Raw genomic sequence first — 14,405 nt, forward strand, 5'->3', positions numbered from 1 at the left:
TTCGTCGGTTCGCTCAACCGGGACCCTCCTCTCAACTGGACCGTTCCCCAGCACAGCAAGAGAGACGTAAGCCTACCTTTAGGGCCCACTCCCAACTGGCTCGCAAAGGGTCGCTCTTCCAAGCCCTCTGGATCCCGATCCAACAGATTTTCCTCAGCATGACGGGTCACTCCCACCTGGGTTTTCTCCCAGGGTGGGCGGCCATCTACTTCTGTTCCGAGACCCTTGGGTCTTGGCAATAGAGGATGCCTGGGTCAAGGAGATTGTGACCTCCGGCTACAAGATCGAGTTCAACGCCTTACCAGGAACACGATTTCTCAGGTCCCATCCCCCGCATCCATCTCTGCTTCCCGGTTTCCTTCAGGCCATTGCCTCCCTTCTGCGCTCAGGAGTCATAGTTCCAGTCCCCCTTCAGGAAAGGTTTTCCGGTTTTTACTCCAATCTCTTCATTGTTCCAAAAAAGGACGGCTCACTACGTCCGATCCTAGACCTCAAACAACTAAACCGACTGGTACGCGTATGGCACTTCAGAATGGAGTCCTCCAGGTCCGTAATCACTTCGATGGAGGCCGGGGAATACCTATGTTCAGTGGATATTCAGGATGCTTATCTTCATATCCCAATCTGCGCACCACATCAGAAGTTCCTTCGATTTGCCTTCCAGAACACACATTACCAGTTCACTTCTCTCCCCTCCGGGCTTGCCTCCGCCCCGAGGGTTTTCATCAAGGTAATGGCGACGGTCATGGCCATTCTACGAGCCAGGGGGATTGTAATTATCCCCTACCTCGACGACCTATTGATCAAGGGTTCCACGTTCAGGGACTGTCTCCACAGTCTCAAGATCACCTTGAACTCGCTCTCTCGATTAGGCTGGCTGATCAACACAGACAAATTCTCCCTGGTCCCATCTCAACGCGTAACCTTTCTAGGGATGCAGTTCGACATGACCCATGCCCGGGTCCTTCTCCCGAGGGAAAATATAAACTCTCTCCGTCGGGGGATTCACCTTCTCTCCGACCCAAGTCTTCGCCTGTGCATGAGTGTCTTGGGAAAAATGGTGGCAGCTATGGAAGCAGTGCCGTTTTCCCAGTTCCATACCCGGCCTCTTCAACTGGCCCTTCTGTCGGCATGGTACAATAAACCATCGTCTCTAGATCGAGTGAGAAGGTCATTAATATGGTGGACTCGCCTTTCTTCCTTCAGACCTGGGAGGTCATTCCTACCGCTTCGCAGGCAGGTGGTCACGACCGATGCCAGCCTCATCGGTTGGAGGGCAGTCTTCCTTCACCACAGTGCATTGCTGTTGAAGTCCCCACGAAGTCTCCCTACCGATCAATATATTGGAGATAAGGGCGATCTACCTGGCGTTGCGTCAGTGGCAGGATATTCTTGCAGGGCTCCCAGTCCACGTACAATCGGACAACGCCACGGCTGTGGCGTACATAAACTGTCAGGGAGGAATGCGCAGCAAGTCCGTCTTGAAAGAGGTGGCAAGAGTGCTAGTTTGGGCTGAGAACACAGTTCCGGCAATCTCAGCAGTCCATATTCCGGGGGTCGACAATTGGGCGGCCGACTTCCTCAGTCGGCAGGGCCTTGCCTCAGGAGAATGGTCTCTCCATCCCGAGGTGTTCCATCAGATTTGCTTACGATGGGGCACGCCGGACGTCGACCTCATGGCGTCTCGGTTAAACCACAAGGCTCCATCCTTTGTAGCCCGGTCCCCCGATCCCCTTGCGATCGCTCAAGACGCGCTAGTCATTTCATGGTCTCAGTTCCAGCTGCCCTATCTTTTTTCTCCTCTACCATTGATCCCTCAGGTCGTCAAAAAGATCAAGACAGAAGGAGTACCGGTAATTCTAGTAGCCCCGGATTGGCCCAGATGCGTCTGGTACGGAGATCTAGTAAACCTGCTCGTCGACTCCCCCCGGAGACTACCGGACCGTCCGGACCTCCTCTCTCAGGGCCCTATTCTTCATCAGAGTTCTCGTTCTCTGAATTTAATGGCATGGCCGTTGAGGCCGCAGTGTTGAAGAAGGCGGGTTTTGCGGATAACGTCATCCAGACCCTAATTAGTGCCAGGAAACCCGCAACCTCGCGCATATACCACAGAACCTGGAGAGCCTTTTTTCGTCACTGCGACAAGGATCAGCTAGCTCCCATGTCCTTTTCGCTACCGGTCATTTTGGCCTTTCTTCAGTCTGGCCTGGAAGTGGGACTCTCTCTAAGCACTCTCAAAGGCCAAGTTTCGGCCTTGTCCATTCTATTCCAACTTAACTTGGCTTTCCGTCCTCAGGTCAAGACGTTTCTACAAGGGGTGGCTCAGCTGGCACCGCCTTATCGCCCCCCCGGTGTATCCATTGGACCTTAATATGGTCCTGAGCGTCCTTCAACAGCCCCCGTTTGAACCCATTCAGGACATCTCAGCCTCTCTTCTGTCCTGGAAGGTGGCTTTTTCCGGTGGCTGTTAACTCTATTAGGAGGGTTGCAGAGCTCGCAGCCCTCTCTTGTCGGTCGCCTTTTCTGGTCTTCCATCAAGACAAGGTAGTTTTCAGGCCAGTGCCTTCTTTTTTGCCAAAAGTAGTCTCCTCTTTCCACATCAATGAGGACATTGTTTTGCCTTCCTTCTGCCCGGCCCCAGTGCACCCACGGGAGAAATCCCTGCACAAACTGGATCTGGTCAGAGCTTTACGTGTGTACCGTTCCCTTCGGCGTTCAGACGCCCTGTTTGTCATCCCTGGAGGGCGTCGCAAGGGTCTTCCTGCTTCCAGGTCAAATATCGCCCGTTGGATACGTTCGACCATTTTGGAGGTATATCGAGCCTCGGACAAACCTCCCTCTCCGGGGGTAAGGGCTCACTCCACCCGGGCGGTGGGGGCCTCTTGGGCTGTTCGCCATCAGGCTTCAGCTTCTCAGATCTGTAAGGCCGCAACATGGTGTTCACTCCACACCTTTTCAAGGTTTTATAAGGTCCACACTTATTCCTCGGCTGATGCCAGTCTTGGATGGAAGATTCTGCAGGCAGTGGTTGCCTGCAGTCAGACCTAGTCTGTGACTATCTTTTGTTCTCCCACCCTAGGGACTGCTTTTGGACGTCCCATGGTCCTGTGTCCCCCAATGAAGCGATAAAGAAAGAGGGAATTTTGGTACTCACCGTAAAATCTCTTTCTTGGAGCCTTCTTTGGGGGACACAGCACCCTCCCTGATTTTGGGCATAGGTACAGTTGGCCCTGTTGGGCATCTAATTTAGTTTTCACGGTTGTGCCCCGTTGGGCATTGCATAGTTGATTGTTTTATCTTCCTCCTACTGCTTTAGCCACTAACTAGTGAGCTTGGTGCCTGTAGGCGGGTGTATACTGCGGAGGAGGAGCTATTTCTTTTTTTGCCTAGTGTCAGCCTCCTAGCGACAACAGCATACACCCATGGTCCTGTGTCCCCCAATGAAGGCTCCAAGAAAGAGATTTTACGGTGAGTACCAAAAATCCCTCTTTTGTCCAGCCAAACCAGATCCCACACTTTGCACTGATGAGGGGCAATACCCCGAAACACAGTGTCTGCAATTGAGATTTTGGTTTTGGCTTAAATCCTAAGTCATGTGACAAGGCTCGTTAGAGAGTGGATATTGACTTTTAGAATCGCTACTTCCTATAGGTGGCGCTAGAGGTCTAGTCCTCTTCCTCTCTAAAGAGACAATTTGCATTTTCCATCGACAGTATGTTATTTTGCATTTGTTGTTTTTGTTTAGGATTATATAGCAATAATTTCTCCCGTCACTGATGATCTTCACTTTCCATTAGGAATTGATGCCGTGGGATCCTCCTTTTTATGCTGGTGTTTTACGTGCAGAAAAGTAAGTTGAGCTGTTGACTAGTGACTCTAGATCAGAGGATTGTTTTTATAGATTTTATTGAAAGGTTATTATCCCTTGTCTTAAATTGAGCTCTGTTCTAGTCTATGAAATTGCCAGAGAAAGCGGAGTACGGGGTCGTCGTATACAATGAATAGACATGAGGTTGTGTCTTGTCACCTCCATTCCAGACTGGGCTCCATTCTCAGGATCGCCAGGAGTCTCAGCGGTTGAACCCTCCGTGTTACACAAATTATTCCCCTTATTATGGTTAGGTGATAACATTTGACTTTGGGAATTAATCTAGCCATTTGTGAACAACATATTCAATTCAGACAATACACGGTGGCTCAGTGGTTAGCACTGCAGCCTTGCAGCGCTGGGGTCCTAGGTTCAAATCCCACCAAGGACAACATCTGCAAGGAGTTTGTATGTTCTCCCCGTGTTTGTGTGGGTTTCCTCCGGGTTCTCCGGTTTCCTCCCACACTCCATAGACATACTGATAGTGGATGTAGATTGTGAGCCCCAATGGGGACAGCAATGATCATGTCTGGAATTAATGGCGTTATATAAGCAATGCATAACAATAATTACACTACACTGCCATTCAGATTCAGCAAAAATTGGCATTTTTGACCAACAGATTTTGTATATAGACAGCAGAGGTGGTTTATTACCGCCTCTGTCTTCTCCATTGCTAGATGCACAGTGCTTAGTAGATTATGTACTGACTTCTGTTGCTCGGTATTAGAAAATCCCAATCTGCTGTAAAATGTGTGGACAAGGCTGGATTTTCCTACGTCACTAGGGCTGTGCCTCGCTGTTGTAGTGTTTGCTGTGCCATAGCAATATTTTTATTTTTCCAGGACACTAGAAAACTAGACTTTAATTGAAAGCCTGCAATTAGTTGTCATTCGTTTTTGCTTATGAAGAAAGGGGTCTTTTTTATATTTCGTATTTTTGTATTGTGTTGAAATAGTGAAATTATTCAGTTTGACCTTCATCAGTTAATGCCATTTAGTTTTCTTCTGCTAACCTGTTGTGCATAAAGAAATCTAGGTTAGATTTTTATCTCTGTTTGTCCAGCAGGGGGCTCCACTGTTTTACGATTTGTATCGGGTGAAAAATAAATGAGCAAGAATAATGAAGCCGAAAGAGTTTGCATCTGCCTTAAAAAAAATAAGACTGACAGCACTGTATCAGAGGCCTGTGTCGAGGGCTCCTTTGCAGAAACCCCCCAATATGAATGTGAACAAGGCCTATGTAGTGATTTGTTTGTGCAGGCCTCTCTAACCCAATACCGCATATATTTTGGATTTTTTTAAAGACTTAATGCTCATGCTGAATACCGTTTTATGGTTTTCTGTTTTCAGCTTTTTTTTATTCCTACATCCGAACATGCTGTTTTTTCGCCGTTTTTCAAATTCTATTAAAAAAAAAAAATTGCAAGTGGAGTTTAAAAAACAAAACAAATAACCACCGCTGGACGCACAAAAAGTGGAAAAAAAATACCTGATCTGCTGCATTATCCTCCATGCAGCCAACAATGTGATTGCATTCATATGGTACTGCGAAAAAAGTCTCTTTATATTAGTCAGAGAGGTGCGGGGGTGCCGTTGCCTCAGTGCGCACATGCGGGGGTGCTTTTGCTGCGGTGCGCACATGCGGGGTGCACTTGCTGCGGTGCGCACCTGGGAAGCCTAATGCAAAAAAAAAAAAAAAAACCTAATGCAATTTTTCATTAAAGGGGTTGGCATATCATAGCAAATTTTCACCTATTCACAGTAAGGGTGATAAGTTGCTGATTGATGGGGATCCAATGGCCGTGATCCCCACCGATTCTTAGAATGTGGCTTTGAAGTCCTTTATTTGAATGGAGCTGTGGTCAATCATCTGCTCCGCTGATGTAATATTGTCTGACAGAGAACCATGTACAGAGCGCCAACCTCCAGCGAACAGCAATTTATCACCGTTTTCATCACCTTATCACAGCTGCCATAGCGCCATTGTCATCTGGTCATACTGCCCAATGGGAGTCTGAACAGACACCTGTGATTTTTCTTACCTTTTTTTCCTCTAATGGTTGCAGTTACTCTTGGGTGTCTGCTGTATAACGCCGCTGGCATGCAATCTGTATGCAGTAGGTAGTTCAGATACAGCACTCTCGGAATTTTTGCATCAGAAATTACATTTTATTAGAGACTCAGTTCATATAATAGGAAAACTGTAGTTCAAAAAATGAAAAATACTATGACATTAATTTTTGACTTTTCGGCTCATCCCGAGCCTTGTTCACATGGTGATCTTTAAGATGTATATTATATTATAAACCCTGCATAAACATAAAGTTCTCCATGATAATTAGTAAATAAGATAAGGGCACTTCAAATTACATCCCGGTATCTTAAGAACTGGTATGATATATAGCAAAATCTAGATGAATTAATTAATAATATAAGAAAAGGAAAAATCCCCAAAATTTGAATGGGTAGGAATGCTTTGCGCTACATGTTAGCATGTCTACAGCGGGCGGGTATGTGACAACACGATTCGCATACTGGGGTGGGCGTATCAAAATATATGAAAGTGCCATGTAACACATCACAAATGGGCATGTCAAAACGGGTGCGTGCTACCATTCCACATACTAGTGACACGGATCGCGTCATATGGGGGCGTAATTATAGAAAAAAGGGCCCAAGGGACAGTATTGGAGAGTGAACGTCACCACTACGTTACCTACAAGCGTCGCGGGTCCCGTCACTTAAGGATATAACTATAGAGGACAAAAAAATAATAAGGGACAGCATTAGAGATAAATATCCAATTTAGTAATGTAAAGTGAACAATGAAGACTGTTGTATTGTATAACAGGATTTTTGGTTACTCACCGTAAAATCTGTTTCTCGTAGCCTTCATTGGGAGACACAGGAAACCATGGGTGTATGCTCCTGCCACTAGGAGGCTCACACTATGTACAAAAAAAGTTAGCTCTACCCAGCAGTGTTCACCCCAACGACTGGCATGAAGTTATCAGTTAGTGTACAACCAGTAGGAGAAGCAACATTAGAGAGATATAAAAATTCAAACTGTAACATAACAATAAGTTATTAAGGCTGTCAAAATGGGAGGGTCCTGTGGCCCCCAATGAAGGCTCCGAGAAACAGATTTTACGGTGAGTAACCAAAAATCCTGTTTTCTCTATTACTTCATTGGGGGACACAGGAAACCATGGGATGTCCCACAGCAGTCCCTGGGGAGGGAAACAGCAGTTAATAACTCCATTCATGGCGGAGAACTAACCACTGCAGGATTCTGCTACCTAGGCTGGCATCTGCCGAAGCTTATGTGACGCTGAGACTGGATAGTCAAGGAGTCCGTAGTCAAAGCCAGGAGGGTACGTCATAAACAGAGGGAAGAGGCAAAGGCGTAGTCAGGTATCGTACCGTTGGTCAGAATTCCAGGAGGACAGCAGATCAGAGCAGAAGGGGTTAAACAAACGGATGGTCAGAACAAGGTCCAAGGTCTGACAGCAGAAGATCAATAAACAGAACGCAAGGCACAGAGAACAAACCACACACACTAGCTGAATGTACGTCTGGCAGAGATCTTGAACAAACAGATCAGTTAAGTAGCCAGGCATTCACCTGGGATAATGAACACCTGAAGATAGCCAGTGCTTCCCAGACTCAGATTGGACAGCCGAGCTGTCAATAACCACACTGAGCTATTGCACATCCCTGTACTAGATTGGACGGTCGAGCTGTCAATCACAGTACTGACAGCTCCAGCACGCCCCTGTATAAGATTGGACGGCTGAGCTGTCAGCAACTGCTTCCCAGACACAGTGAGGGGTGGAGGCGTGACAGCTTAGGAATGAACCCTGTAAACCTTGGCAAATGTGTGAATAGAGGACCGGGTTGCCGCTTTGCAAAGCTGTAGGGTGGATGCCCTATGATGAACCACCCAGAAGGTGCCCACCGCTTTAGTAGAGTGGGCCTTAATCCTGGGGGGAGGAACCCTGTTCTTACTTCGGTACACCTCCAGGATTGCCGTCCGGATCCAGCGAGCAATTGTAGCCTTGGAAGCCGGGAGGCCTCTCCGTGCTCCCTCAGGGATAATAAAGAGGAGATCCGTCCTCCGGAGGGGGACTGTCCCAGCCAGGTAAACCCGAACTGCTCTGACAAGGTCCAACCTATTCAATGAACGTTCCAGAAGGTGAGACGGAGTCGGACAAAAGGAAGGGAGAACGATTTCCTCATTGAGGTGAAAGGTGGAGAGCACCATGGGGAGAAAAGAAGGCACCGGTCTGAAGACCACCTTGTCTTGGTGTAGGATCAGAAAAGGGGATCGACATGAGAGAGCCGCCATCTCCCAACAAGTTCCAGATGGAAGTGATTGCGACAAGGAAAGCCACCTTCCAAGAAAGAAGAGACGGAGACTTCTCGCAGAGGTTCAAATATGGAAAAGAAGGGGGGGTATTTACATTTTTTGAGAAATTGAATATGATTACCACCTCTCCCAGCTATCGGCACCTGTTCAATAATTTGAAATTTAAATTGAGATGTAGAATGTTTAGCAGAGTGAAAATGTTTCGTGATAGGAAGCCATATTTTCATGCATTTAATAATCGACTTATGGCTAGAAATATTTGTGTGGTCTCTCCTATGTAAAGACCACAAGGGTGTTTTATGAAATGGATAACATTACTCGATTCACACTTTTAAAGGTTCTGTATGTAGTGGGTTCAGCTCTTGAGCCCGCTTCAAAAGGCTCTGTATGTAGTAAGTTTAGCTCTTGAGCCCGCTTCATACATGCACTGTACGTCATACCATGGATACCACTTAGGGGTTAAAAATATCTATTTACTGGACCCCGCTGGTCCGTTCCATCCAGGCCCCTAGCCTGCTTTGTTAGCCTGGGTGCAATGTCACTACTAATCCTTTCTACTTGTATCTCCATCCTATATAATTGCGTGATACCACCCTCTGTAGCGCTACAGAAGGTCATAGAGCCATGTCTTCGGGGGCTTTCTCGGCTTTTCGTCAGCTCTGTTGTCCTCTCGCTTTTATCTGGAACCTGGGGCAGAATGAGTAACCTATCATGAAAAGATGACTCACGGAGAAGTTGCACAGCTCTGATTCTTCTCCAACATGTCATCTCCACTAACTATTGTAGCTTCAAGCCTCTAATCCTGTAAATGCACGTTTAGAGAAAATTTGGAAGCGGCCGTGCGAGGTCAGCGGCAGCGCAGCCACAGCAGTGATATAGTAATCGCTCGGGAAGGCTCAGGGCCATACGTAGAAGTATGTCCCAACTGGTATTTGGAAAGTACCAAAAGAAATTGAAAGAACTTGGTGAGTTTTTCACCAGGAAGTTATAGCCCCTTTTTTCGCTGTTATAGCTGGAGATTTAGTCTTTCGGCACCTGGTGAGCAGATATTTTTCGTTTTTCAAGTTGTGCATGTTGAGATGTGTAACTGGCCGCTTGCACATAAAATGTAGTCTTTTTGTTGGATAGCTCCAGGCCCTGCTTGGGTCAGACTTTAAAGGGAATCTGTCACTAGATTTTTGCAGGAAATTATCCCTAGTGGACTAGTAAACCTGCTGCCATGTAGTCCTCCATATTTATGAGCTCTGGATAACCCCACCACTGATTGCCAGCTTTCTGCCTATGCACAGTGTACAAAGAGCAGCCCAAAAAAAAAAAAAAAGGCGTCTAATTTTTTTAATTTATGCATCACTGTGTCCATAAAAGTCCAATCTATGAAAATATAAAATTAATTAACCCATATGATAAATACCGTAAAGAGACAAAACTCCTAAACTCCAGAATAGCAATTTTTTCATTTGGCGTGACTTTCGTCCCAAAAAAAGATAAATAAAAAGTGATCAAAACGTCATATGTACCCCAAATGTGTTTCACTAAACACTGCCGCTCGCCGTACAAAAAAAAAACAAACTCTCACACCGCTCTATTGACTGGGAAAAAAAAAATTATATCTCTTGGAAAAAAGGTTGGAGAAATTTAAAGTGCAAAAAATGGTCCTGTCTCCAAGGGGTAAAAATAACGGGCACCTAAACTTTGGCTGCAACAAGGGATTGACACTGCTGTTGTCACTCCCCTCACACTTACTGCATTAACAACCCCCCCTAAGATCTCTGTTAAATCCAAGGTTCTTCAAATCAAGACCGTCTTTCAGGAGTTATATAAGCATGTTCTGTATTTTATCTGTAGATGGTGACCTGCCTTTTAGGGACGTGAAAAAAATAGATGTCCATTGAGTTCAGCAGGAGATTTCAGCTTTCATCAGAAACGACCTGACTGCTCTCCTGACATCTCTGTATTAGTTCAATACTGCCAATCTGCAATACCAGAAATTAACTGATGAAGGTGCTATTTTTGGTTAATAAAAACGGAGCTTTTTCTGATCCCGTACACCTCCTTTAATTGTCGGCATATTGATAGTACGCTCTCACAAGTGTCTCCAGACTCCGCTGTGTGAAGACGCCGGCGCTGCTGGAAGGCGTTAGACAAGTGTGTCCTTCCCGTGTTAATGTGCAGAGCTGTGATAATTGAAGGCTCAGTTTCTACCATATCATTCATTTCCCAACCCTCCAGATTTCTCCGCACCGATGTTGCCTGCATTTTATTCTTTGTGCTTTTTTTTTACATTTCACAAAACAGTTCGACTAATGACCCGGATTGTCCCCCACCCCTCCCCATGATACAAAACCATCATTGACTAAATTCGTATGGTCGCCTTTTAAGTTTGACTTGACCTTTTGTGATTGTCGACTTCTGCGCTCGCAACGTCGGGAGGGGCGAATAGATCTGTGTTCCTGGCAGCAGCTGAAAAGCTTTGTAAGAAGCAGATGTCAAACATCTTGTGGTTCTGGGGATTTTTTTTTTTTTTTTTTTTTTTTTACCAAGCAGAAGCTTATGTAAGGGCCTGGCTGTAATTTTTATGACAATCTGGGAGATCCTTCTATTACGGGCGCTGAGAGTTGGCCTACCGATGGCAAGTTAATCAGAGGCACATGAGCCACATTAGCCCAGCCAGAGAGAAAACACGTTTGAAGTGATTCGATGGACGGAAGATTCAGACCAAATGAATGCAATTAAACGGCATTTAACCCTAAAATAATAGAAGACAAATGACCTGGAAACTAGGGATTTTTATCAACTTCTGGATTCCCTGACATCCTAGAGTAGCAGCAGTAGTAATATATTATCTGATCGTATATATCAGTGGTTATGGATATGCACTGTGTATATCCACCCTCTATGGATGATCTGTGTATATATACAGCCTCTGTGGATGATCTGTGTATATATACAGCCTCTGTGGATGATCTGTGTATATATACAGCCTCTGTGGATGATCTGTGTATATATACAGCCTCTGTGGATGATCTGTGTATATATACAGCCTCTGTGGATGATCTGTGTATATATACAGCCTCTGTGGATGATCTGTGTATATATACAGCCTCTATGGATGATCTGTGTATATATACAGCCTCTGTGGATGATCTGTGTATATATACAGCCTCTATGGATGATCCATGTACATATACACCCTCTATGGATGATCTGTATATATATCTATATATACAGCCTCTATGGATGATCCATGTACATATACAGCCTCTATGGATGATCCGTGTATATATACAGCCTCTATGGATGATCCGTGTATATACAGCCTCTATGGATGATCCATGTACATATACACCCTCTATAGATGATCTGTGTATATATACAGCCTCTATGGATGATCCATGTACATATACACCCTCTATGGATGATCTGTGTATATATACAGCCTCTATGGATGATCCATGTATATACAGCCTCTATGGATGATCTGTGTAGGTCTTCAGCCTCTATAGATGATCTGTATATATATGCAGCCTCTATGGATGATCTGTGTGTATATATGTGTATATACAGTGGTGAAAATAAGTATTTGATACACTGCCAGTTTTGAAAGTTTTCCCACCTACAAAGAATGGAGAGGCCTGTATTTTTTATAGTAGGTACACTTCAACCGTGAGAGACAGAATCTTAAAAAAAATCCAGAAAATCACCTTGTATGATTTTTACATAATAAATTATGCAAAACTTAATATTTGGTACAAAAACCTTTGTTTGCAATTACAGAAGTCAGACGTTTCCTGTAGTTCATGACAGGGCTGTGGAGTCAGCCAAACCACCGACTCAGACTCCTCAATTTTCCTGACTTTAGACTCCGACTCCACAGCGCTGCCTCACTACTGAGCGTGTACATAAAGTGCAGCACAGATTCATCTCATCTAAAAGCCGAGATCCTTAGATCAGGAACAGAACAGACATTTATAGGACATTTCATAACTTTCCCTTGTGAAAATGTAGCACCCCGAGGGCTCGGTCGCTACAGGGGTATTGCACCTCTGTCAGAGCTGTGATATTCCACTCCCGGGTAAGGATGGAGTATGGACCAGGGCTCAGGTAGCTGCATACAGCACACACACACCATTTCCGGGGGACAGCTCAACGGTGCTCCCATTTAAATAGTAATGCAGGCACAACAGACCATGTCCCTGGCTGGAGTGGGGAGGGGGGAGGAAAACCCTGTGATGTAGAAGCAGAAGGGGACGGTTCCTGAGCGTAGGTAGGAGCCCATTGGTTGCTGGTCACCTGGGCTCAAGTTCTAGAGGGAAGTATAAACGGTGGGCACCATCTTAGTTCTGGGTGAAGTACAGAGAGAAGAGAAGACAGGGAGCAGAGGCTCTGTAGGAGGTCTGCTCAGAGGCAGGCCTAGAGAAAAGGCCGGGGCCAGAGAAGAGAAGGAACAGAGGAGAAGAGAAGGAACAGGAGAAGGGAAAGAAGTGGCCAAGAAACAGAAGGGCTCAGGAACAAGAAGGTGGAAGGGACCCTAAGGACCAACGTGAATCGGGTGACGGGTCAGGCAATTTGGTGGAAGCTAATAATCTTCAGCCAAGAACCGTAGGTCGCGACCATCACTTGGTGCGACCCCTTGCTAAGCCTTGCTAGGAAGGCATACCATATAGGGTAGCGGGAAACGGGGCCCACGTTTGCCCGCATAGACCCGTGGGAGCTGGACAAAGCTTGGTCACTGGCGGGGCATGAGCCGAGGGAAGGATAGGAAGGAGCTCTGAACCATACTCCTGAAGTGCCTGGGGGTTGACCGAGTCCCTCACCTGGTGGACACCGCACGGCTTGGGTGGTCACTGCTTGCGCTGAAGTGACCCGGAGCATATGAACTGTGAGTAAAAGCCATTGGACTGCAGTACGTTGTCTGTGTACTCCTTGCTCCTCCAGCACTAACGGCACTGGGACTCTCTGCACCATCACCCCTACCATCTTCTACACTGCCCTGGGGCTGCACTCTTCCCGTCGGGAGTAACACTACCTCAGCTGCACACACCATCAGCCTCAGTGGACTGCCTTGCAGCGGCGGTTCATAATAGCCGCAATCCACGGGTGGCGTAGTCGGACATTACCTACAGCACATCACAGACTACCACTGGTCTGACCACCCTGAGCCATGGGACCGGGTCGCCACTGCTACCCCCATCGTCTCCCTATTGCCCGGCTCCGAGTACCCCACGGCCCAGGGGGCGAGTCAAAAACATTTACAGCCCATCCTGCATTGTATTACTGTACCAATTTATTATATATTTTAGGAGTCGGTCCATTTTTTACCGACTCTGACTCCACAGCCCTGGTTCTTGACCAAGTTTGCACACACTGCTGTAGGAATTTTGGCCCACTCCTCCATACAGATCTTCTCCAGATCTTTCAGATTTCGGGGCAGTCGCTGGGCAACATTGAGTTTCATCTCCCTCCAAAGATTTTCTATTGGGTTCAGGTCTGGATACTGGCTAGGCCACTTCAGGACCTTAAAATGCTTCTTACGAAGCCACGCCTTAGTTGCCCTGGCTGTGTGATTCGGGTCATTGTCATGCTGGAAGATCCAGCCACGACCCATCTTCAATGCTCTTACTGAGGGAAGGAGGTTGTTGGCCAAAATATCGCGATACCAGACCCCATCCATCCTCCCTTCAATACGGTGCAGTCGTCCTGTCCCCTTTGCAGAAAAACCCCCCAAAATATTTCCCCAACCATGCTTCATGGTTGGGACGGTGTACATGGGGTTGTACTCATCCTTCTTCCTCCAAACACGGTGATTTGAGTTGATACCAAAAAGTTCTATTTTGGTCTGTTCACATGACCTTCTCCCATGCCTCCTCTGGATCATCCAGATGGTCATTGGCAAACATTAAACGGGCCTGGACATGTGCTGGCGTGAGCAGGGGAACCTTGGGTGCCTTCCAGGATTTTGATCCATGACGGCGTAGTGTGCTACTAACGGTAATGTTTGAGGTTGCGGCCCCAGCTCTCTTCCAGTCATTGACCAGGTCTTCCCGTGTAGTTCTAGACTGATTCCTGACCTTTCTCAGAATCATCCTTACCCCACGAGGCGAGATCTTGCATAGAGCCCCAGACCTCTTGAAGCTCATCAAGAGAATGCCAAGAGTGTGCAAAGCAG

General features: G+C 46.5%; 1 protein-coding gene across 1 annotated transcript in view; it reads left to right on the plus strand.

Annotated features, from left to right (window-relative positions):
• MIPEP (mitochondrial intermediate peptidase) overlaps positions 1–14,405 on the plus strand; it is a 137,078-nt gene that overhangs the window by 49,926 nt on the left and 72,747 nt on the right. Inside the window, exon 10 of the mRNA XM_073662209.1 lies at positions 3,798–3,850. Coding sequence (XP_073518310.1) covers positions 3,798–3,850 — 53 coding nt within the window. The remainder of the gene's footprint in view (positions 1–3,797; positions 3,851–14,405) is intronic.

The sequence above is a fragment of the Phyllobates terribilis genome, unplaced genomic scaffold, assembly GCF_046119375.1.
Source record: "Phyllobates terribilis strain yellow unplaced genomic scaffold, ASM4611937v1 Scaffold_2__4_contigs__length_985480577, whole genome shotgun sequence".
NCBI classification, from domain to species: Eukaryota; Metazoa; Chordata; class Amphibia; order Anura; family Dendrobatidae; genus Phyllobates; species Phyllobates terribilis.